The 21,704-nt window shown below is 43.4% G+C and overlaps 2 protein-coding genes across 2 annotated transcripts; one reads left to right on the top strand and one right to left on the bottom strand.

Annotated features, from left to right (window-relative positions):
- Positions 1-7,003: 7,003 nt before the first annotated feature.
- On the bottom strand, positions 7,004-8,847 carry LOC108098450 (damage-control phosphatase ARMT1). Its single transcript, XM_017201354.2, has one exon. The coding sequence runs from the start codon at positions 8,774-8,776 to the stop codon at positions 7,313-7,315; it is 1,464 nt and encodes a 487-aa protein (XP_017056843.1). The 5' UTR covers positions 8,777-8,847; the 3' UTR covers positions 7,004-7,312.
- An 8,618-nt stretch (positions 8,848-17,465) lies between these two features.
- Positions 17,466-19,759, top strand: LOC108098428 (zinc finger protein 436). The gene is made up of 2 exons (XM_017201319.2): positions 17,466-17,714; positions 17,779-19,759. Exons 1-2 carry the CDS (start codon positions 17,627-17,629, stop codon positions 19,335-19,337), a joined length of 1,647 nt encoding a protein of 548 aa, XP_017056808.1. The 5' UTR covers positions 17,466-17,626; the 3' UTR covers positions 19,338-19,759.
- The last annotated feature ends 1,945 nt before the right edge of the window (positions 19,760-21,704 follow it).

A 21,704-nucleotide genomic window follows, 5' to 3' on the forward strand; every position in this document is an offset into this window, starting at 1 on the left:
GACACGCGTTCTGCTATCGCAAACTCCATCGTTCCGTCTAAATTTCCGACTCCATTGTGGGCTGACCAGCGACACGCGTCTCCTTCTATCGGCCGTGGATATGGATTTGGGATGTGGGTGTGTCAGCTGGCGGCCTGTGGAGGGTTGGCATGTGGCCAACGGCCAACTGGGGTGGATCGCCGAGCTTTTGTTCACCGGGTCATCGAAGAGGCTGCGCCTTATGTTCCGCCATTGTGCTGCCTGCAAAGCTCATTATACTTCGGTTTTACTGCCTGTGGTTTCCATTGTGCGACTCATTGGATGACCTGACATCACCACAAGTACTCTATCATAGGTCAAGCTGTGATAAGGAAGTTTTAATTACAGATCCGTATCTCTTTATTTACTATTTTTGTTCTGATTTGTACAATATATTATATTAAATATATTACGACATAAATATAAACCTGTCCTTTGCGCCTCTCTCCGCGCTTCTCAAAAATCTAGCTAAGCGGTTTTTTTTTTTTTCTACAACATTGTTTCTAACTCCCACTTGGTTGACCTCATTGACCCTGTCTCGAGAGGTCACGGCGAGTCCCCGGCTCCAGGCCAGTTTAACTGTCGAACGACAAACGATCACAGCTTAGAAAACCCCAAATAGAAAAAGAAAACGCAACACTGGGATAATCCACCATTATGTTTGTACATTATTTGATCGAATTTGCACCATCGTGAGCTCCGGCCACAATTTTCCCCGGCACGTTTTCTTTTCTCCGGCGTTCGAATGGCGAAAATTGCCATACAAATTAAGTGATTTGCTATTGACATTTCCGCCAGGGCCTCGACTTAGTAGAGCCCGTCCTATTGGCCAGGCTCCAGATTCCAGCCAGCCGCGAGCCTTGAACGAAGCACGCGCGTGAATAATGAAGTGCCAAGATCGCTTACACTCAGAGACTCGCGGGCAGCGGTCATTTTCACACAATTCGCATTGACCCCGCGCACACTAACCTGACCCTGGTGGAATCGAGCCTCAGACTCAAACTCAAGCGAAGTCTATGGCCGAGACCCAAGCTCAGGTTCACTGGAGAAGAGAGTCGAGCCTGGTCGTTCGGTTGGCCGACAATCGATTTTAATTTGTTTAACTTGTGCATCAATTTCTGCGCTTGTTTGTGCAGCATCTTCTTCGGTTGGCCGGGGCCATTGTGCATAAATTACTGACACTTGTCTCCATTAAAAATGAAGGTGATTCAACTGTCAGCCCTGACTCTGAATTCGAATCTCAGACGGAGTTGGAGTCTGAGTCTGCGACTCCCTGGCAGTCACGGCATGTTTTTCACTCGGACATGCCATGGATGCAAGACCACATCCATTGGATATCGGTATGACGTTCCATGGACATCAATCGCTGGCAATTTTCGTGTAATTGTTTGAAGTTGTTGTGCCTTCTCGGCAATTGACAAGCGATCTGTTCAGTTGACTTGGGGATGAGTTTTGCCTTAGGAAAGCTTATGGAAAACATATTGATTTTAATATATGTCACCTAGTGTAACTTTCATTACCCTGTGGTACTTAGCAACATAACCCTTAAGTCTCACACAAATCCAAAATAATATAAAAAATCACACTTGTAACTCAAGCTCTGATCAGCGCTGCGATCGCATAAACTTTTTACTCCCACAAAATCCCACATTTGGTGGTCCAATCCGCATTCAATTCGTCGCTGTTAAAAAAAATTATCTATAAATTAGGTCTGACGCATTTTGAAATATTTTAGCACTTTTACGTTATCGCTGCGACAAAATCTATTACTTAATTTTTTATTTGCGCCACTCTCGCACATGTTTTGCAAATATCAGCCGAGATGAAATATGAAATGCAAGTGGCCCGAGAGGTCTGGCCAGCATTTAACTGGCCATTTATGTGCGTGATTATTACGTGATATGGCGAGCACTCGGCCCATAAATAATATTAAGCCAGTTTCCAGTCGAATGTGCAGAGTCCGCCGATTCGAAGTCAGAGTTCCATTCCAGGTCTCGAATCCCATGCTACACCCTCTCCCAATGCGAATTGATTTCTGTTTGGGCTGCGAGCACCGGCAGACTGTTAAATCATTTAATATACCAATTATAACAAGTCGAGTAGTTAACATAAATCCTGCTATCCCCGCATTCAATGCAAAAGTTAAGTGATTTTTCGCACTGGGCCTTTTTTTATACTTGGCCGACGGCGACGTCGCCAAGAAATCAAAACTCATGCATTATGAATGCCAAAATTCTCTGACGTGGTCAATTCCAATTTTTATTTATTTTATTGCCTCTAATGCATTGGCGCACTGCCTGGCAAATAAATAAATATTGGAAATAGCAACAAAAGCATGACATTTCCAAAAAGGAACCCACTCTGCATATGGAGAGAGAGCAACAATGTGTGATGGAGGTAGTAGCGTGACACGGGGTTTTATGAGATTATATTTATAGCCTAGTATTTTGATTTATTATTACTTTTTTTTTTTTAAATTCATTTTTAATAAGACTTTAAAACATATGATAAACGATATCATTTTAACAAGGCTAAGGATGTTTGTTCTGAAGGTTGTCTTTTAATTTCTTAATTTTCAGTTGAAGAAGTGTAAACCTAGAACTATGTGATACTTATTTCAAATTATACAATAATAGTCAATCATAGTACGAAGAGAACTTTTCTTACGTTTTATTAACCTTTATTAACACACTTCTTTGTGTAATTAAATACATAAAATATTTATTATATCTATACTGACATATCCCCATTTAATAGAAACACTTCACATCTCTAATCGTGGTTTTATATCTTGGGCTGACAGGTTGGTTTCCCCACTCGCTCGCTAGGTGGCGTCTGGTGCTCGGACGTCTGTCCAGCGGGTCATATATATTCGAGTGTCTCGACGGCCTTCTTTCCTTTGGCTGCTTTTGTACTGAATCATTGCCTGCCGCACGTTTTGCACCGCCAAAAAAGCAAAACCGCTGACTGTCTGCCCCACTGTCTCATATTTTATCACAGCAGCCGCCGTCTCGAGTGGCCAAGTGTCTTGGCTAGAGGTTTTTGGCCAGGGTTTTAGCCACACTTTGGTTTTTTTCTTCGGCTGTGGCACATGCTCTAAGACCGCGCTCTTTCGTAGTATTTCCATTTCGTTTTTTTTTGGCACAGATTTACGACTTTTTATGCTGTTTTGATTTGTTTTTGCATAAGGGTGTTCACGTGGCCAAGAGTTGGGGACTGGAGTCGCAACTGTTTGGCCGTTTGTCTTGTCAGTGGCGTTGTAATTGGGTTTCAGAATATGACGGAAAGAGTGTTGCTAATCAGCAAATCAGACTTTGGCGTTGAGTAGACGAATTACAGCGCACTCGGGTTATTTGTATTTGGCCGTTGGTCGCTGCGAATGCCAAATAGGCGATTGGCAACCTGTTTTGCACATTCATTGAAAATGGAAAGGCGTTTCTCTGGTCCGCCGGCTGGACCATCAATCTTCAGTCAAAGTGTCGCCCAGGAATCGGCATTAATTTCCCAATTCTTAGCCAAACTCCTAGGGGAGTAAGTTGCTTTAGATGTCGCATTTACATAAATTATCTGCATTTTATTTCTCACATTGCGCCCTCTTAACTTTATTCTCCTATAAACCTATATTTTTATATCTACATGTCTCCATACCAATAACCATTAATACTTAAAAGGCGCTTTGGCGGAATTTTTGTGGGAATATTCCTTTTCACTAATCAACAGCAGACATAACAAAATTAACCCATAAAAAAATGTAAAATAAATACAGTTAATACTGGTACGTTTAAATGGTTAACGACTGGTGTGAAAATAGCCGGAGATAATAAAAGATTTCCTTGCTGCAGGCTCGTCGGTTATTGCCAATTTAATTTAGAAGGTGACCACAGTTAAAAGTTAAGCACAGGTAACTCGAGAACAAACCTGGGCAGTTGGCATTAAATTAAAAAAATTAAATAAAAAGCAGGAAAAACTTTAACATATTTAAAATAAAAAAAAAATACTTTTCCATTAAATGTAGAAATTATATGATAGACGTTGTTAAATATTAATCGAAACATTTATGGTTTTGCAATTCTTTTAAGTTTGCGAGAATACTTTACTATCTTTGTTCACAAAGTTGTTATATTACTCGTTGTTCCTTTCAGCGCCCAACTTGTTGTAAAACATTTAAGGCCCAATAAATAGGATCTTGGCTGGCCAACAGCCCTGGGCAGGATCGATCGGCAGAGGTGAGGGGATGCAGAGGAGAGGATAGGAAAAGTTAGGGTGGGTAGGGCAGGGAATCATCGTCTGGCAGCTGGGCAGTTGCACTCGCCGCAAGTCGTAAGTTGGGCAGTTGGCCAGGTGCGGGTGCCCCACACACTCGCACACCTCGCCTGCAAACTGGTTGCCGGTTGGTTGTGTGGTCATGAGGCGAGGAAAAAGGCAAGTAACTGGCCAACAAGCGTGCCGGTTTTGACTCCTTGGCTATTTTTTTTTAAAGATCGTTGCGGCTATTTTGGAAGGACAATAATTAAAAACAGAAATATTAACAATATATATTGAAACAAATTACTTACAACAAAATGTGTAGTCTTCTTTATACTCCCAAAAAATTAATATTTACTTATTGTTTGAAATAAACAAGCAAAACTTATTATAAAAAGCCCTGGTTTAGGTTTAGGCACTTAAAAATACATTTTCGCAAAAAACTCTTTTTAAAAGAGTTAATGGTTTATTAAGGTGGAATAATTACTGTAATTTAATGTCTGATTTGGCTACATTTTTGCACTCCCCAATGGCCAGCACTGCTGACTGCGGAGTGGCCAAGAAAGAGCTGGAGATCTCTGCGTGGCTCGGAACACACCCGCATCGCGGCAGCAGACAGGACTGAGAGCCAGGCCAAAACTCAGTTTAAAACCAGATTAGCGCCCAAGTCTGCGGCTAATTTTTGTCGGTGGGCCTAAGCAAATTTGAATTTGAATGTTAGCGGGTGATAGTCGCTGTTTTTTTCCTACTTTTGCCATTTGTTTTTCCTTTTTTTGTTTTTTTTTTTTTTGGTTTTGGGTAAGGAAAGACCACTTGGTCAGTTGGCAAACGTTGTCCCACAATCTCGCGCCGCTGGCGGGTTGACAGTCGGGTGAACCCCGCTCCTTGATTCCCCGCGCGCGGTTCCTGTGAAATATAGGATGACATGGGGCATGGTTATGGTTACGTGCATACAAAAGCCACTAAGCTGATTACGAAATGTTGACCTTTTTGCCGCACAAGCCCGCAACCCCGGCCACTTGTCAGCGCCTTTGGCGGAGGAGCCGCCGGCGAAAGGTTGATGTCAACTGCATTTTTTGGGGTCTCCACGGGAACGAAACCCTCGATTCCGGAGATAATTGCCGAGCGAATTGAGTTCGATTTAATTTGCCCATAATTCAGGTGGCTCCTGCTAATGGCTGAACGGGTGGTATTGTCGTCGTGAGGCCAGCACTTCCTGCTTATCACTTTGGCTATAAACTAGGCGGGAGTGAGCCGTAAATCGAGCACTTCCACTTTGGCAAACAATTTGCTCGAAAGTTTGTATTACTTAATAGCTGGCCCCACATGCGTGACTCACTCGATCGGCTAACAAACAACATTGCAGCACTTTTCTGCAAATAGTGAGTGTTAAAACTATCTATTTGTCTAGAGCAAAATGTTTGAAAAAAACCCAGAAGTTATTTGACAGACAGAGTGTAGGATTGTATCGATTATGACGCATGGAATCACATAGCAACAGTTCGAACGAAATATTTTTAGATCAAGAGCAAATACTAAACATATAATCAAACTCAACTCATGAAGAACTTATACAAAATATATATGACAAATATTTAAATACAAGTTTAAGTACAAATTAATCCAGTTACAAAATGTACTTTTTTGTCGCGTTCTTTTGTATTTTTTAAATACCCATGAAAGTGAAATTGTTAACTGAGTGTGGCTAAAGCTCTTCAGGACTCATCTGCATACCATCGGCAGCTGGTCCTGTGGCACATACCTGCGCACTATCCACTCACCCCGATCGAGTGGGGTGGAAATCACTGCCGAATCGGTGGGAAAGTTTTGCAACCCCTGAAAAGCGAAGCCAAGTGAGACAAAAGCACCGGCTCTGAAGAGGCGTCGCCGGCAACCTGGTGTCGGGTACCATTTACCATTCACCGGAGCACCAAACAGAGGGCACCAAACACCGGGCAAAAACCGGGTGCCTCTTCAAGGACAAACCCTACAATCCACCCCATGCCACCCAGCAGCAGGCTGTTGCTGTTGCTTTTGTTGTTGTTGTTGTTGTGGAAGTTGCACGCTATAGTAGATTGTCCTGCAGCTGCGCAGTAAATCCCGTCCGACGGTGGGGTGGCTTTTAGTTTTTTTTTTTGGTGGGAAAATAAATCAGTTGAGTTCTCAAACATTGCTATGCTGATGATTAATTGCCAGCGATTTTTCGGAAACTGTACCTGATCATCTAAGGCGGAAAATGTGCACCGGAATTCGGCGGCCTCATGTTGCTCTTTTCAATAATTTTGGGCCTGCTTAATTTCTGTGAGAATGTTCATTTGATTTTGTAATATTTCTAGATCGCTGCATTCGTGGATTTGCTCACTTGGAAGGAGCAATCAAGTAAAATGATTTGATTTCAAAGAAAAGGATTTAAAGGAGCATTCCGACAATTAGTCGCTACTTTTGAATTGGTTTTAAGTTTCTGGGAAAGCTCTGCATGATACCCGCTTAAATGCAACAATCTAGGACTCCCACTGGTACTTCATTTATTGAGGTGCAATGGTCCGAAAAAGTTAAGGAAACGAGCCTGGGAAATCTCTTACATTTATCCCGCATTTTAAAAGAATATTTATTTAACAAAAGATGTTGCCAACAATTGGTTAACTAACGGGAAAATGAAGTCAAGTAAAAGTAAACTACGATTACACCCCAAGACTTTTTCACAGGCCATGACTTTTACCGACAAAAGTCCTGTGACAAATTTGATTTTGAAAAACAATCAATTTAATCAGCACATATTTAAATTTCATATTTTTCGCTGGCTTCAATTCTCGCCACCGGCAACATTTGGCACTGTGGCAACTTTCCTTTTTCAAATTGGGAGTCATCGGGACAAATGGTTGCGCATGTGCGCACCATTTATAAAACCAACAGCATTATTCAAACGGCAATTGGCCAACAAGAAAGCCGGGCCCAAACCTATCCTTGGGCCATTTTGGAAGCACTTGCAGCGGATTTCATTCGGAGTGGGAGTAACGAGGCCGTTCGATTTCAACTGACAAATTCGCACTCATTTATTGGCGGCGATTTGGTTCGACCTATCCGATTGTGTAGCCACCACCAGTTGCGCCGTGTCGGTGTTGCTGACTTGACCTGGCAGAGCACAGCAACACTTCAGCGAGTCGGTGTACTGGATCAAGCCGTACTTGCCCGAGATCATCCAGTTCTGATCGGACCGCAAAAGGGCATCTGCCATGCCCTCCGGCAGTCCGCAAACCACTTCGCATTTGACCGTTCGCAGAGCACACATATTTGTGGGTCGAAAGCCTCGCAGGCAGGTGATGAACTCCTCCGCCGAATCCCAGATGTAGTCGCCCAACAGCTTTCTGTAGTTCAGGTCCCCCTTGAAGATGGCCAACTTGGAGATGGTAAACTCGCGATAGAGCTCCAAGTTCGATTCCACCATCACGAAATAGGGCTGCGGTCCTGTCCAGAAATACGAAGGGGGTGCTACTACGATTTTTCTTGAGCTAAAGAGCCGATCCCACTTTTTACCCACCGACGAAAGGCACTCGTCCTTGTGCTTTTTGAGAAAGTCTATAGTCCATTCGACATCCGCGTGCGTGACATCGGATATATACCACGGAATGGCCTTGACATGCAATCTCACCTGGTTGGCCAAATTATTATCGATCAGATACTCCAGCAACAGCATGTCGGTGAAGAACTCGAAGCCACCATTATCACAGATGTAGTCCACAATGCCGTCCTTCTTCTCCTTCATCAGACAGTTCCACAACAACACCGAATCGTCGACGAGAAGGATCCTGTCGATATCAGCCACCTGAGCCAGGACACCGATGTCGTCCTTGTTGTCCTCCTCCGAGAACTCAAATCCACTGAATTGCATATCGAAGTGGTTGCCCCAGAGGACGATCCGCAGCAGCTTCTTGAAAATATCAAAGCTCCTGGCCAATCCTCGTGTGGCTCTGGCCAACACCCTCATGGACACCTCGCTGATCATCAGATCCTCCTGCTTCAGAGTCGCAAAGCAATCGTAGTTCTGCAGGAAGTGGCTGTTCTCGAAGAAGGACGAGATGCGCCGGTACAGGTAGCACTCGGAGTGAAGCCAACAGGCGCGGAAGAAGGTTCTTTTCGGGCGAGGGAGCTCTGTTATGAAGGCATTCCACTCGGCCTTGTCCGGTTCGGCGCCGTGGAAAAGCAGAAACTGGCGATCCCGATTTAATTCCAACTTCAAACGCTCAACGGCATCCACAATGTGGCTGATGTCCTTGCGCACCTCCTCGCCGTACTTCTCCACCAGATCGGGAGCATCGGACATCACCCTCATGATGATCTGCTGCATGATACCAGGCATCCGGGTTCTCAGTGTCAGATAGGCAAAGCTCTGTTTGTACCTCCCGGAGAGAAGGGAATGACGCGGAGTCGGTCCATCCATGACGGAGTCGAGGGACCTATCCGACTGCGTTGAGATACGCCAGCCCATCTTGTTCAACTTAAATTGGAAAGCCATTTTGAATTTTGTAGTTTCACCGGAAGAGAGAAAAATAGGCTAAAGAAGCCTCGGGCAATTACTAAATGTGATTAGAAAATCAAAAGTACTTTTCATCGGTTAATTATATTTGGTATCAAAAACTCTATTAATATTTATTGGAGTGTTGTTTTTGCAGTAATCATATTCTGTTGATAACCAAATGCAAGAACTTGCTATCGTGTTAAAGCTTCATAAAAAACATAAAAACTAAATAAAGTGCTTTTCCCGCTTGATTTCAACTCCAGAGTTCATATATCGTTCTTCGCGGATCTGTGATCTCCACAAGGGAAGTAACCTGAAGATGTCCCCACATAAACCAGCTAAGTACTGTGGGAAAGATCTCTGCATTAATGAGATCCGACTTCCCGTTTCCCCTTCTCTGAAAAAACATCTTCTTCCTTCCGCTGCCCAGGTGTTATCCGCATCGCGGCATGTCCAAGTGTAATTTACACGGTCGGTGGCAAATAAAATTAGCATATTCCTAGAATTCTTTCGCCCTTGATCCTTGATTGCATCCGGTTTGCGATGGCATCGCGTTGCAGTCTCGGAAAAGTGAAAATCATAGCAATGGGTTGAGGGTTGGGCCAGGGTTAATGCATTTAGCATAATTGTCACATGTTAATAAACAAGTCCGCGGCACTGTGGGAATCTAGTTCTTGGCGGGGTTAATTCTATGCAAATGGAGCAAGGTGTGCACTTCCTTTGGCAACCCCTTTGGATCCTACTATATACATTCCGATTCAATCGAATGTTTACGAACTGCGGATGACGCAAGTGTTCGGCCGGATCGTTCGGTTTCTGGCTTATTTGCATAAGCATTTGCCAAAGGAAGCCGAACTGATATGATTTTATGTGTTTGCTAATGACACATCCACTCAAATTACACAGGAAAAAATTGTACGCATGCAAATAAATTTCCGGTTAAAATGACAAATATAATAACCTGCTAAATATTTGAGAGACTTCATCAAAACATATTGTTTATAATCCGCAGGGTTATAAAGCAGCAAATTCGTACTTTTTTAATATCAACCATTTTTGGCACCCACTTTTTACTGTGTAGCCACTTACCCCTTGTGATTTTTATGTGGCAGACACCGGTGCGTCAAAATAGTGGAAACTTGCGCCTCTTTATCGCTGGCCGTGCACCTTGGAGTCGTCCGATTCGCATCCAGGTGTTCTTTTCCAAAGAAATTGAAAACTTCCCCCGTGACAATCCGGTTCTAAGTTCGGTGGTGATTCCTTTCCATGGGATTTGCGACTCAAGGTGTTATGGTTCGCCATTTTCGATCCGGTGTTGCGTCTATCGTAAATTGCCGACGAAGACGTTACTTTTTATGTGTACTCTTTTCCTACCATAAGGTATTTAAAAACTGTAAACTAGTTTGAAATGAGCAGCGAAAATCTATATTATCTATATTATATTTATGAGAAAATCTCTTCAAATGTTTTCTAAATAAAATCATTTGTTGTATTTCATTAAACCCATTTTACAGAGTAAGTGTAAATTAAATTCGATCATTAAAACCAATCTCCCTTTCGTGTTTTGGGTGATTTTGGAGGGAGTTAGGACTGGATTGCGTTGCCTTGTGAAATGAAACCGAAATCGCCGAGCAGCTGCGCAGTTATTGTGGCAAGTTCTGGCATGTGCTCATCGCAACGCAATACGGTGTATTGTCAGTCTTTTATTTTGGGGTGTGGGGTCCGGAATCTATGACTGGGCATTGTTCGATTTCGGGAGCGCGAAATAAAGACCCAACCCGGGCAGATCGAATTAAGATCGAACGGATACCCAGTCACATGAAATAGCAATTCGGCGATCCTCCTATCTGGCCGTATTCAAATTATGTTCTGCCATAAAAATGCCTCAACTTTCACCCGGCCCAAAAAAGTGACAAAATATGGCTCACCCGGTAATTGCTCCCAGCAGATCAGTGAATATATTTATGTTATTGCTGCCCCCGATCGTTGCAAGTAAAAAATTGCATTATCAGAGTCATAAACAAATTAGGGGGCCCAACGAATAAAATAAAAAACCGAGAACGAAAGCGGAGAGAGCGGCAGCTGCATATGCATTCGTATGTGGACGGATAATCAAGGCTCAAGTGGCGGGTCCCATTAGCTGACACCGCAGCCAGGGAAGTGCACACAATATTTTAGAAACAATGGCCAATGCCACACGGAGAAAAATAGTATTGACTGCACTGAGAAAAATTAAGATCAATATTGTTGTTGTGGCAAAGACTAAGATTAAACATACATTTATTAGATTTATTTAAAATGCCCCTTTAACAAGATTTAAAAACTCTAAAATATAACTTTCAGTACATGATTACATATTTTTTGTTATTTTCCCTAAAAATGTTTTATGTATGCTGTCCATTATAAAAATGTTGTTGATAGTCAAAGGATGCGTTAAATATTTTGTATATTGCATTTGTATTGTCTTTTGCTTGTAAATGGTTTTTTTCCTATGCGAACACTTTCCGAAATTCTGTATGTTTAGTCTACATGCTCCGAAATTTGTTCTCTCTGCAGTCGGAACTGCTAAGCTCGACAAGATTAATAACTCGCCGGCGCACGTTCAATTAATCTTTCGCTGCGCCCGCTCTGGATCCCTGGATGCATGGAGGTGCAACTGGAGCTGGCAGACATGGAAATCGAAGTCCCACCCACTGACAACTTAACGGCACGTCTCCGGAACGGATCCCCAAGATCTCCGATGGGACAGTAGCCGACAAAATGGGATGCCATGGGATGATATGAGATGGGATGGGATGGGATAGAAAAAGATGGAATGGCGGTGGAGGTGGGATCGTGTACCTGCCGCATCGTCAGTGTCAATTGTGACAGTGGCTGCGACAGACGCTCACTCCCCGAAAAACAAACAAACGGACACGTATTCCCGGGGGGAGATGGGAAGTGGGTCCCAACGATCATGCCAAACATTTGCCCATGAACGTGACAAAACTGAAGAACACGCTACCGAGAGAATCCAGCTAAATTAGTTGTTTTAGCTGCGTCTAAATTTAGGAGACACTGCGACCCCTCAGCTCACTTCGAGATTTTGGGCGTGCGGCAATCCATTGGCCATAAATCAATTATACGGTCGCAGCCGTATTTATAGACCGACTTCTGGGCTTCTGTTCAGGTGCACGGGTGAGGGAATTTCCCTGCCGTATAGAGCGGCAATAATTTCAAACATTTTCATAGCTCAAATTTATGTAAATACAATGCCGACAGCTCGAATATGCTGCTGCGTCTTAAATTAGCATAAAATATAAATCGAATAACATTTGTAATAATTAGGGCGACATTTGCTGCCGTTTTCAACACCGATTTTTTTGCCAGAAAAAAATAAACGGGACACCTCCCAAGAGTTTTCCCTGGCACTTAATTCGTTTAATTAGCAATCCCTCGGGCGAACAAATACTTTTTGACTTCATTATGGCCAGGGAATAAAACTGAAAAACATGCGAAAGCTGTCAGCTTAGTTGATGCACCCTAAAAGCGTTGGATTACAAAGGACGAGAGCCCACAAAAAACACGAAAACAAAAGCAAATGAGTCTGAAATTGCAGCAGCACTAGCACCACCAGCCCAACCAACTCAACCACCATCCTTCTGAACCACCAGCACGCAACTTGACTCCTTCCAGCTCACCACAGAAAAAAAAAGTCGAGGAAAAAGTGCAGGAGCAGTCGAATTTTATTTGAATTAGCAACGCGCAATCAAAAACATTCAAACACGCATAAATTGAATCCCGTGGGATGATTTCTGTTTCGGGTTCCCAGTGGCGGTGGCAATCCCCTCGTCCTCCTGCCAGCAACTTGTCACGTGATTCCAATAACAAATAACTCCGTTCAGGGATCATCCCTTAGTCCTGTAGCAGGACTACAGCGAAATCCAACCGGAACCCGTATTTCGCTGAGCGTGGGTAAGTTATTTATCGGTCAGAATCCTGCAGGGAGAAGCTGTGGACCTCAACCTGACCACCCCTCCTCCTCCTCCTGCAGGAATCCTCCCCCTTCTTCCAATTTTCTCACCGTCTCTGCAAGTGTAAATTGCTTCGGTCATGGGAACATTTGCACTCCGTAATGGAATAGTAATATTCTATATTAGATACTCAATGGGCCTTAATTGATTGGCCTGCTTTGAGGGTTCCTGTGTAGTTGAGGAACTAAGTGTGGTTATGACATTTAATCAGTAACCATTAATAACTAAATGAGTAATAAAAACCAATTAACAAGGTATGATAATTAGAAAAATAGATATAGTTCTTATTACAAAGTACTCATAAATATTTGTCACATTTATTGGTCTTAATGGAGAAATTAAGGTAGTTATATTTTTTTCTTATAATATGCAATCGAACCAAACTGCCACATTATCATTTTATCGAGTGTATTTTTTTCTTAACTGCCAAGTGAATTAATCCAAAGCGATAACGAACTTGAACTTCAGTTTGCCCTTCAACTTTAACGCAAAAACACCGCAAAGGATGTTTGCCATTGATAAGTAAATTAAATTAAGCACCCCACGGAAATTTTCCCAAGATGTGCGAATATGCAAACATATTTGCAAGTGATTCAGCTTTGGCCAAATTTGTTATTCGGTTAGCAACCAATAAAGCGGTGAATATTTCATTTTTATGATGTCTCAACATTGCATTAACATAAACGCTGATGCTAATCTTTTTTCCCATGAAGAACCGAAGAAACATAAACAATTTATTATCGTGATTCATTTATGAAAATAAAATCACAAGCTCGCTGCTGATTATTAGTTGGAGATGAGAGCGCCAAAGCTACCGATCAGCGGATCGATCTATCTTTCCAATGCCAAGCGGGTGGTCCAAAGAAACTGAACTTTATTTAAGCACAGAAACAAAATTTAGCTTTAAATAAGTTTTCAATTTTTATTGTTTTTATTTGCACAGTACTACTTAAAGGCCGCGATTATTTCCAGTAATTTTGCAAATTGGTATACAAATATATCTTACAAATTTAAATAAAAAGTTGATAGTCTATCATACCATTATGTTACAATTTAATTTCAGTGTGGCTGACCACAAAGACTAGTAACTAAGCTTCTTCCCAGCAGATTAATATCTCAAGAGCGCATTTTAATTAGCGGCGATGAAGTCGAAACTTAATTTATTGTCACTTGGACTAATGAAACACGCCTCGGAGTCCCGAGCTTGGGGTTTTTCGACCGCACATAATTGACCAATTTGTTGAGAGTGTGTGTGTGTTGAGTGTGGTGTGTGGTCTATCTTATCGCACAGAACTCGAAGCGCACACGCTGTCAATAAAACAAATTAGTTTGAATTATAGACGTAGCTTCTATTTTTTAGTCGCATCGCAGTCCGACTAATTTATGCGGCGTCGGAAGCTTCAGACCGATGTCTGCTTTTATTCGATTATAATTACCGTTAGCGGGGTAGAACACGGCCAGATAATAATATCGGATATCAAAAGCGGCGTTTATGCTCGCTGACCTGGAGCTTCCCCCGCCGTATCAGGCGCCAATAGTTCTAAGATCTTGTTTTGATTGCAGCTCGGTCTGGGCGACGTCGCATTTTTCTTGTATTTTTTCTTTTTCTTTTTCTTGTATATTTTTCTTGTATTTTTCTCCCGCATTGTCTGCTCAGTGGCTTGAAAAACCTTCAGCTCGTGACAATGTGAGACAAAAGTCGGCGTGTGGCTGTGCGACTGTGGCAAGCGGGGCGGCCTGGATCCGATTCGTTTTGGATTTCTGCATACTTTTTTTTCTGTATTTTATTTGCTGCTGTTGTTGTTGTTGTTGTATTACCACCGCCCGACTTTCTTTTGTACGCTCCCGAGCACAGCTGCAGATCCTCAGATGCCCCGATCCGCAGATACTCGACAGCTAGCTAGCTGGAGTTAGCTGACTTGCCACCTTGACGGCGGCAAATTAATGACATTTTGCACTTCATTATGCGACTCTGTGCGGCCGTTTGACACTTTGAAGTGAGGCACTCAGCTGTGGAGCAGTGGAAGTCTGTGTGGGACAGTTAGCCTTTGCGGTCTGCCTGCCAGGTGATGTGCAGTTAGCTTTTCCTCGCTTTTCCAGGGTTTGATGACACTGTCCACATTGTTGCGGAGCTATGGTTTTCGCCTGGGCTGACCAAGCAGAAGGTGAAATTGGCCATGGTCAGAATCGAATGAGCATAGGCAGATGGTTTATAAATTGATTGAGTTACTTGTAGGGGTCAAAATGATGGATTGCGAAGGTATTTGAAAGGTTTTACAGATCAAACTATAACGGAAAGGAATAACCCTGTTCATTTCAAATAAGAGTTTTGGTTACATTTATCTGAAAAATAGAGTTTTTATTGCATGCAGAGTTGAGATCGTTTTCCAAAAAAATCTAGTTTATTTAAATTTATTCTTATATCCTTTTTTATATCCTCTGTAAATTCATAGAACTTAAAATGTTTTATTTTGAAATGATGAACCCATCTCAAAATAATGCATGCGCTATTTTGATCTCTGCATTCAAAAATCATTACATAAGATCACCTAACAACCCATCAAAGAACCATTAATGCCTGCACAATTGGAACTGCAGTTAATTTAAATTCAAATTCACTTTTCAATGTGCTATCAATGATCTCCAATTATTGTTAACGTTACAATGATCACGAATACAAAAATAGATCTAGAGAGCTGAGCACACCGGTTCGTTACAGGATTTTGGCGCGAAATGCTCGTGGCACGGAATAATCAGGACCAAGACGAAATCAGTTCCTTGTGGTACGTGTCACAGTCGGCAGATGTGGGAATGGCCGGGGATCGGGGGCTGCGACTCCTTAGAAGACGCTCGACGAGGGGTTGGCCAGGAAAGTAACGTCCAAAACTGCAGTTCCACCACCATCGTCACCATCGGCATTATTTTTCGATTCCAGCGAAGGTTGTCTGGTGATGCTGTGGATTTTTGGGGTGGGACAACTGCGCCAGGTAGTTTTGCACGAACCTCTCTCTCTGTTTTTTTTTTTTTTTGGCGCATTCCAAGGCACTCGGCTCCGATCGAAAAATAAAAGCCAGGAGTTACCTGGTCGGAGCACATGCCCCTTTTTGGGGTGGAATTGGAGGTTTCAGCCAGATGGCGAGATTCTTCAATATCGGGAATTGAAATTTCATGGCCGTTAGGGGTTTATTTCCACCGAGTGCACCTATTTACCAGGAGGAGGAGGAGGAGGAGGACCGGAACAATGCTCCTGGAAAGGTTGATTTACCTTAGATCTGCGCGCTGTTTGTCCCGGTGATTAATATTTTTGTGGACGTCTGAGTGGGTACATTGCATTGTTGTTCGGTTCGACTTGATGGCGGGGCCAATGTCACGTGCTGATCCTACGCAGCTGCCCCCTGGAGAGGATCACCCCGATAAAGATCAGTCGGAAAGCTAAGTGCTGTTTTCCGTGAAAAGGTTTTTTGCATTGTTAAGTGTACGGAACAGCGGGAGAATCTATTTAATGAAAGAAAAGCTTTGGAAAAGCTGGGACAGGCACGTTTAAATAAACCAAAACTATTGTTTCTTTTCAATTCTTACAATTGTTTTTAACTTAACCTTTGCTCTAAACGCTATGGTTTCAAAAAATCAACATATAAATTTTTAAGATTAGTTTATAAACAATTAAAGAAAAACTGTTAACAAATTATACACAGATGTATACGAATCTTACTCTTGGTAGCCCCGAGCTGTTTTCAAGAAAAATATTAAAATCCCGATGATCTCTTAAGATTTTTGATTATGATTGGCTTTGAAGGCTGTGGGTATTATTTCCCTAAATTAAAGATCTGGAAAATCTTTTGACTCGCTTGTCGTATTCCGTCAGTGGAAAATGTCATCGTTTGAGCCAGGCTTACCATTATTCGAAAAGTGAACATTAGGCCAATAAGCGGCTTAGGCAAACGATCTCTGAACGATCCTCTGAAGACCCCAGAAAGCGATCTCTTAAAGCAGTGGGACGATTGAGAGTTGGAACAAGAGCGCCCCCCAAACAAAGTAAAGAGAGTGGATAACAGTGGGGTCTCCCAGACGAAGCTTCTCTTATCGAAGCCCCAAAGAGCAAGCTCACCTGCTCTTGAAAAGAGAACCCACCCGAAAGGTTTATATACAAGATACAAAAGCGATCGTATGAGGCGGACCCGAAAGAGGTTTATAAATAAACTTGCTGTGCCAGTTGGTCGGGTATGTAGATATAGTAAGCTCGATCGCCACCAGCTGCCGCTCACTCACACCATCGCAAATCAGGGGAAATACGAGCTGAACCAGAGAGGCAGCTGGTGGCGATCGCCGAGAGGAGCAGACAGAGTGAGAGAGCCCCGTGGCACGTGCTCGCTTTTTACACACTGATTTTTGCCTCTCCTCTTCCATGTCCCTACCTCTCCCTCTCACCACTGGAGTCTCTATATATCGTACCCCCGTGTTTCCCGATCTGCAGCTGTACGAGCATATCTGCGTTCAATGAACGCACAGCTGTATGATCGCTGAATGGATCTTTGGCTCGTGGTTCGGGGTGGATTTACAGAATCCCGGGCGACATCGGAAGTAGGTAAGGATCCTTTTTGCCCAAGGGGGTTGATCATCATCATCCTGCCAGGGGGTTGATCGGGAGTCTATAAAACCGAACCGATCCTCGCCGGGTTGCATCATTCGAGCAAGGATCTCCAAGCGATCGAGACGCGTGTGGCGAAAAGCAAATGAGTGAGCAGTGATTTAAGTTCAAAGATCAGTATTAAATACAAAACAAAGATCGTTGGATCAGTGATTAGTGATCGTAATTAATATATACGAAACAATAATGGATAAACTCAAGTACAGCCGCTGTCCGCTCAAGAAGCGTCCGATAATGGTGGAGGAGTCCTGCCCAGAGGATCACTTAAGTCATGGTAGGTTTTTGGCTTAGCCTCCTGAGAAACTTTCATGAACTAACTTAATTTTATTTTTTCGTAGATGAAGGTCCTGTGGACTTAAGTGTTGCCTCCGCTGCAGTTCCCATGGAGCCTCATTGGAGTGCAAAATCGGAACCGGAACCTCAAGCTGTGCCCCCGGAATTGAGACGCCGCTTTGATGCCGCCATGAATCAGACCAAGGAGCAGTTGGCCCGTCGCATTTGGGAGGAAACCCGGGAAATAGCACGCGCTTTTCCGGATGTTTTCACACGCGAGGAAATCGCCAAGAGTCTGGCTCGCTTGGGTTACGGGGAATTCGAATTGCCACCCGAAGAGGAGGTAATGGAACCCGAACCGGAACCAGAACAGCAAATTCCATTGGGATATGCCAGAGAAGCTAATCCCACCATCATCAAAAGGGAACCCACCGAAGAAGAGCATTTCCCCCTGCGAAACTACAACAATAACCTACTGAAAAGCATAGCCGAGTATGAGGATTGTATGAAAATGCAACCGATTAAAGAGGAAATAGTTCCGGTTCCACTACCACAGATGTACTATCCACCCCCGACTCCCTTGGCCGAACCAGAAGATCTCTCGGTGACCCAAAGACGAGTGCTGAGTGAAAATATGAATCTGCAGAATGTGGCCAGAGCTCTGTTGAGCATGCAGCACATGGCTCCCCATCATCCACCTCCTCCGCAGGACATGGAGGAGGATCAGGAGAATCAGGACATGAACCAGCTGAAGATCAAGAGCAGCAATGATCTCTACTACCAGTGCCAGCAGTGCAACAAGTGCTATGCCACCTACGCCGGATTGGTGAAGCATCAGCAAACCCATGCCTACGAAAGCACCGAGTACAAGATCATAAGGAGTCAGCCTGGAGGATCGGGAGCTATAGTGGATCAAACTGAATTCTGCACAGATCAGGCTTCCGCTTTAATCCAAGCAGCCAATGCAGCATCGGCGCAGAGTATGCAAAAACCAGTGGGAGTGCCGAGATATCACTGCCAGGATTGCGGAAAGAGCTACTCCACTTACTCAGGACTCTCGAAGCATCAGCAGTTCCATTGTCCTTCGGCGGAGGGAAATCAAGTTAAAAAGGTGTTCAGCTGCAAGAACTGCGATAAGACCTACGTTTCTTTGGGAGCTCTGAAGATGCACATTCGCACCCATACTCTGCCCTGCAAATGCCCCATTTGTGGCAAGGCCTTCTCGCGACCTTGGCTCCTCCAAGGTCACATTCGCACCCACACGGGGGAGAAACCCTTCAGCTGTCAGCACTGCAATCGCGCCTTTGCGGATCGCTCGAACCTCCGAGCTCACATGCAAACGCACTCGGATGTGAAGAAGTATTCCTGCCCCACCTGCACAAAGTCCTTTTCGCGGATGTCCCTGCTGGCCAAGCACCTGCAAACCGGATGCCAGAGTGAGCAGAATGGTGGTGCCAGTGGGTCAGGAGGTGGCTTCGATCAGCAGCAGCTCCAACAGCACCTGCAGGACTACGAAGAGGGTCACAATCCCCACCAGGTCTACTATGCCGGCAGTGTTGGCAGCAGCAATGGGGAAGAGGAAGAGGGAGGGGAATACTCCATGCCACCACCAGCCATCTATTAATCCTAGGATAAAGAAACCATAACCTAAGTCAGTTTAGCCAAAGTCAGAAAAGTCCGATTCAGGGAAAAGTCAGTGCCAAAAATTAGTCAGGGCAATTTTATTGCCTCTTAGGGTCTGTAGTTAATCAGAAATATTTATTTAGAGTTATCGCTAAATTATTCCAATAATCATATCGCAGTTGAGAGCTTAGTTATAGATTGTTTTCGTTGACAATTACTTGTATTATATATCGTTGTTATTACCCTTTCGCGTACAAATCGAAAAGGTGCCCGAGAAAATATCCCATTGATGCCACATACCAACTTATAATTTAATTTTATAATTTATTTTAAATTATACTTTATGTTTTAAGCTTTGTAAATATGGTGGAGGTACCCATTACTTGCATGTATTTAATTTTAATTTTTTTTAAAAAGAATAAAAAAAAAGAAACCGAAATTTAAAGTTGTTTTGAGTTAAAGGGAAGTAATTGGAGGTTAGCCATATTATCTTTCTCTCACAAATACGAAAATCTTTGCAATATCTCTAAATTTATCTATCGGATGCACCGCTCGAATCGCATCACAATCTCAAAGATGCAATCTCGGAAAAGCTTTGTAGGTGTCGTTAATTTATCGCTGCACTCGGAAAACCCCCAGAAATCGAGACATTCAACCGTCAATAAGACTCAATGGGGGGCAAAAAAATGAGGAAAACCAAGTATATATATGAAGCCGTTTATATGTATAGAAATGTATTGAAAATCGCTGCTTAAATCAAAATTAATTGCCAGAATAATAATTGTTTTGAACGTAAAGCGCCGAAATGCAAACGGCAAACCGGAGGAGAATTGGCGCAGCTGCAATTGCAACTGCAACTGCGACTGCGTCACCGGCAACCAGCAACACAACAACACAGCAACCAGCAACTAGCAACATCAACATCAGCAGCAGGCGGCAAGCGCCAACAGTCTAGTATTTTTGTGGGCCTGTTGCAGTTGGCGAAATCCACTCAAAACAACAAGCCGAGCGATGAATCATCGATTTTTGTTTTCGGCTTTTCAGGCAGCAAGGCAAAAAGTCAACAAAGCCGGCTCTTGGTGCAGCCGCACGCAGCTAGATGGCGCTAGTGGGCAGCCAGCCAGCCAGCCAGCAGGCAGGCGAGCTCAATTAAACGCGTTTTCCAGTTGCCGCGATCTTGCCGCTTTTCCGCACTGCAGCCCAGCCGCACCTTACTTTGTGAAGCAAATAATCTCCCCGCATCCCCCCCACAAAACCAGCATCCCCGTCCAAATCTCAGGCGACCCGCTCAACTCACTCGCATTATTATAAATGCCGTCCACGCAGTTTCTAACGCTCTGCAACTTCCAGTTTACTTTTTGTTCATAAGTTTTATGCTCTTATGAGAACTTGGGGATTGGAAAATTGTTTAGCGATTTCATAGGCTGTGCACCAGACTACATTAATATAACAATTTTTACAAAAATATTATTTTGTTGCTTATAAAATATAATAACACAGGTTAAGATAAAAGAATACATTTAATAAATCATATTGTTGAAATGAACTCGAAATGAAGTTAATCATGTTTCATGTTTTTCAAAGCATTTGTTCAGTTGAAGATTATATTCATATATATTTTTAGAAAACAAACTATGCAGTGTAAATCTGAGTTAAGACCTAATAACATTTTTATTACATTTTAAAAAATTATCCTTTCCAATATTAAGAGGGTATCATGAGGTCGCATTGCAACCACTTCCTTCCGAGTTCAACTGTGCCGAGCGGTAGCTTTTTGGTCTATTAGGAAACCACGCCACAGAGCCGCCACTTGAAAGTCATATTGCATTTGCCAGACAGCACTCGCCAGAACCGGGGACAGCCTGATTTTTTTCTACAAATATACAGCTTTTTATTTTGATTTTGAGTGCGCGTGCTGCCGTTTCGACGGCCCCGAGTGCCACGCCCCTTTTGGGAACGCATGTGGCTGACTCGGCTGACTGGGCTGACTAGGCCGACTGGGCTGAGTTGGCCGACAGGCGGTTCTGTGGTAGCGGCATTTGGTCAAAGGTTAAATGAGACGGGGGCCTGGTGACAAGTGCCAGGCAATCGTTTAGAGCGCTAATTTATGGCCCGCCGAAATCCAACAAAATGGAAAAATCAAAGGCCGAAAAAGCAACCGAAAAGTGTGTTTTTCACTTTGCTCGAGTTACGTTTATTGCGGCTACGTGCAGAGCTGGCTTAATTGGCAGTCAGTCGGTTGAAACAGCCAAGTTTTCCGATCCGTTTCTCCGTTGGCCAGCAGCACACGCCCTGTTCTTTTTCTAATTTTGGGCCCGGCTTCCTCGCCGTGGCAGTTTAATTAATCTCCGATCGCCCCAAGTTCGCT

The sequence above is a fragment of the Drosophila ficusphila genome, unplaced genomic scaffold (genome assembly GCF_018152265.1).
Source record: "Drosophila ficusphila isolate 14025-0441.05 unplaced genomic scaffold, ASM1815226v1 contig_436, whole genome shotgun sequence".
In the NCBI taxonomy this organism is placed as follows: domain Eukaryota; kingdom Metazoa; phylum Arthropoda; class Insecta; order Diptera; family Drosophilidae; genus Drosophila; species Drosophila ficusphila.

What these genes read in the sequence shown, in the direction of transcription:
- LOC108098450 (XM_017201354.2), bottom strand. Translation starts at nt 8,776, where the DNA reads ATGGCTTTCCAATTTAAGTTGAACAAGATGGGCTGGCGTATCTCAACG.
- LOC108098428 (XM_017201319.2), top strand. Translation starts at nt 17,627, where the DNA reads ATGGATAAACTCAAGTACAGCCGCTGTCCGCTCAAGAAGCGTCCGATA. An exon ending in AGAGGATCACTTAAGTCATG is followed by an intron (nt 17,715 to 17,778) that starts GTAGGTTTTTGG and finishes ATTTTTTCGTAG; the next exon opens with ATGAAGGTCCTGTGGACTTA.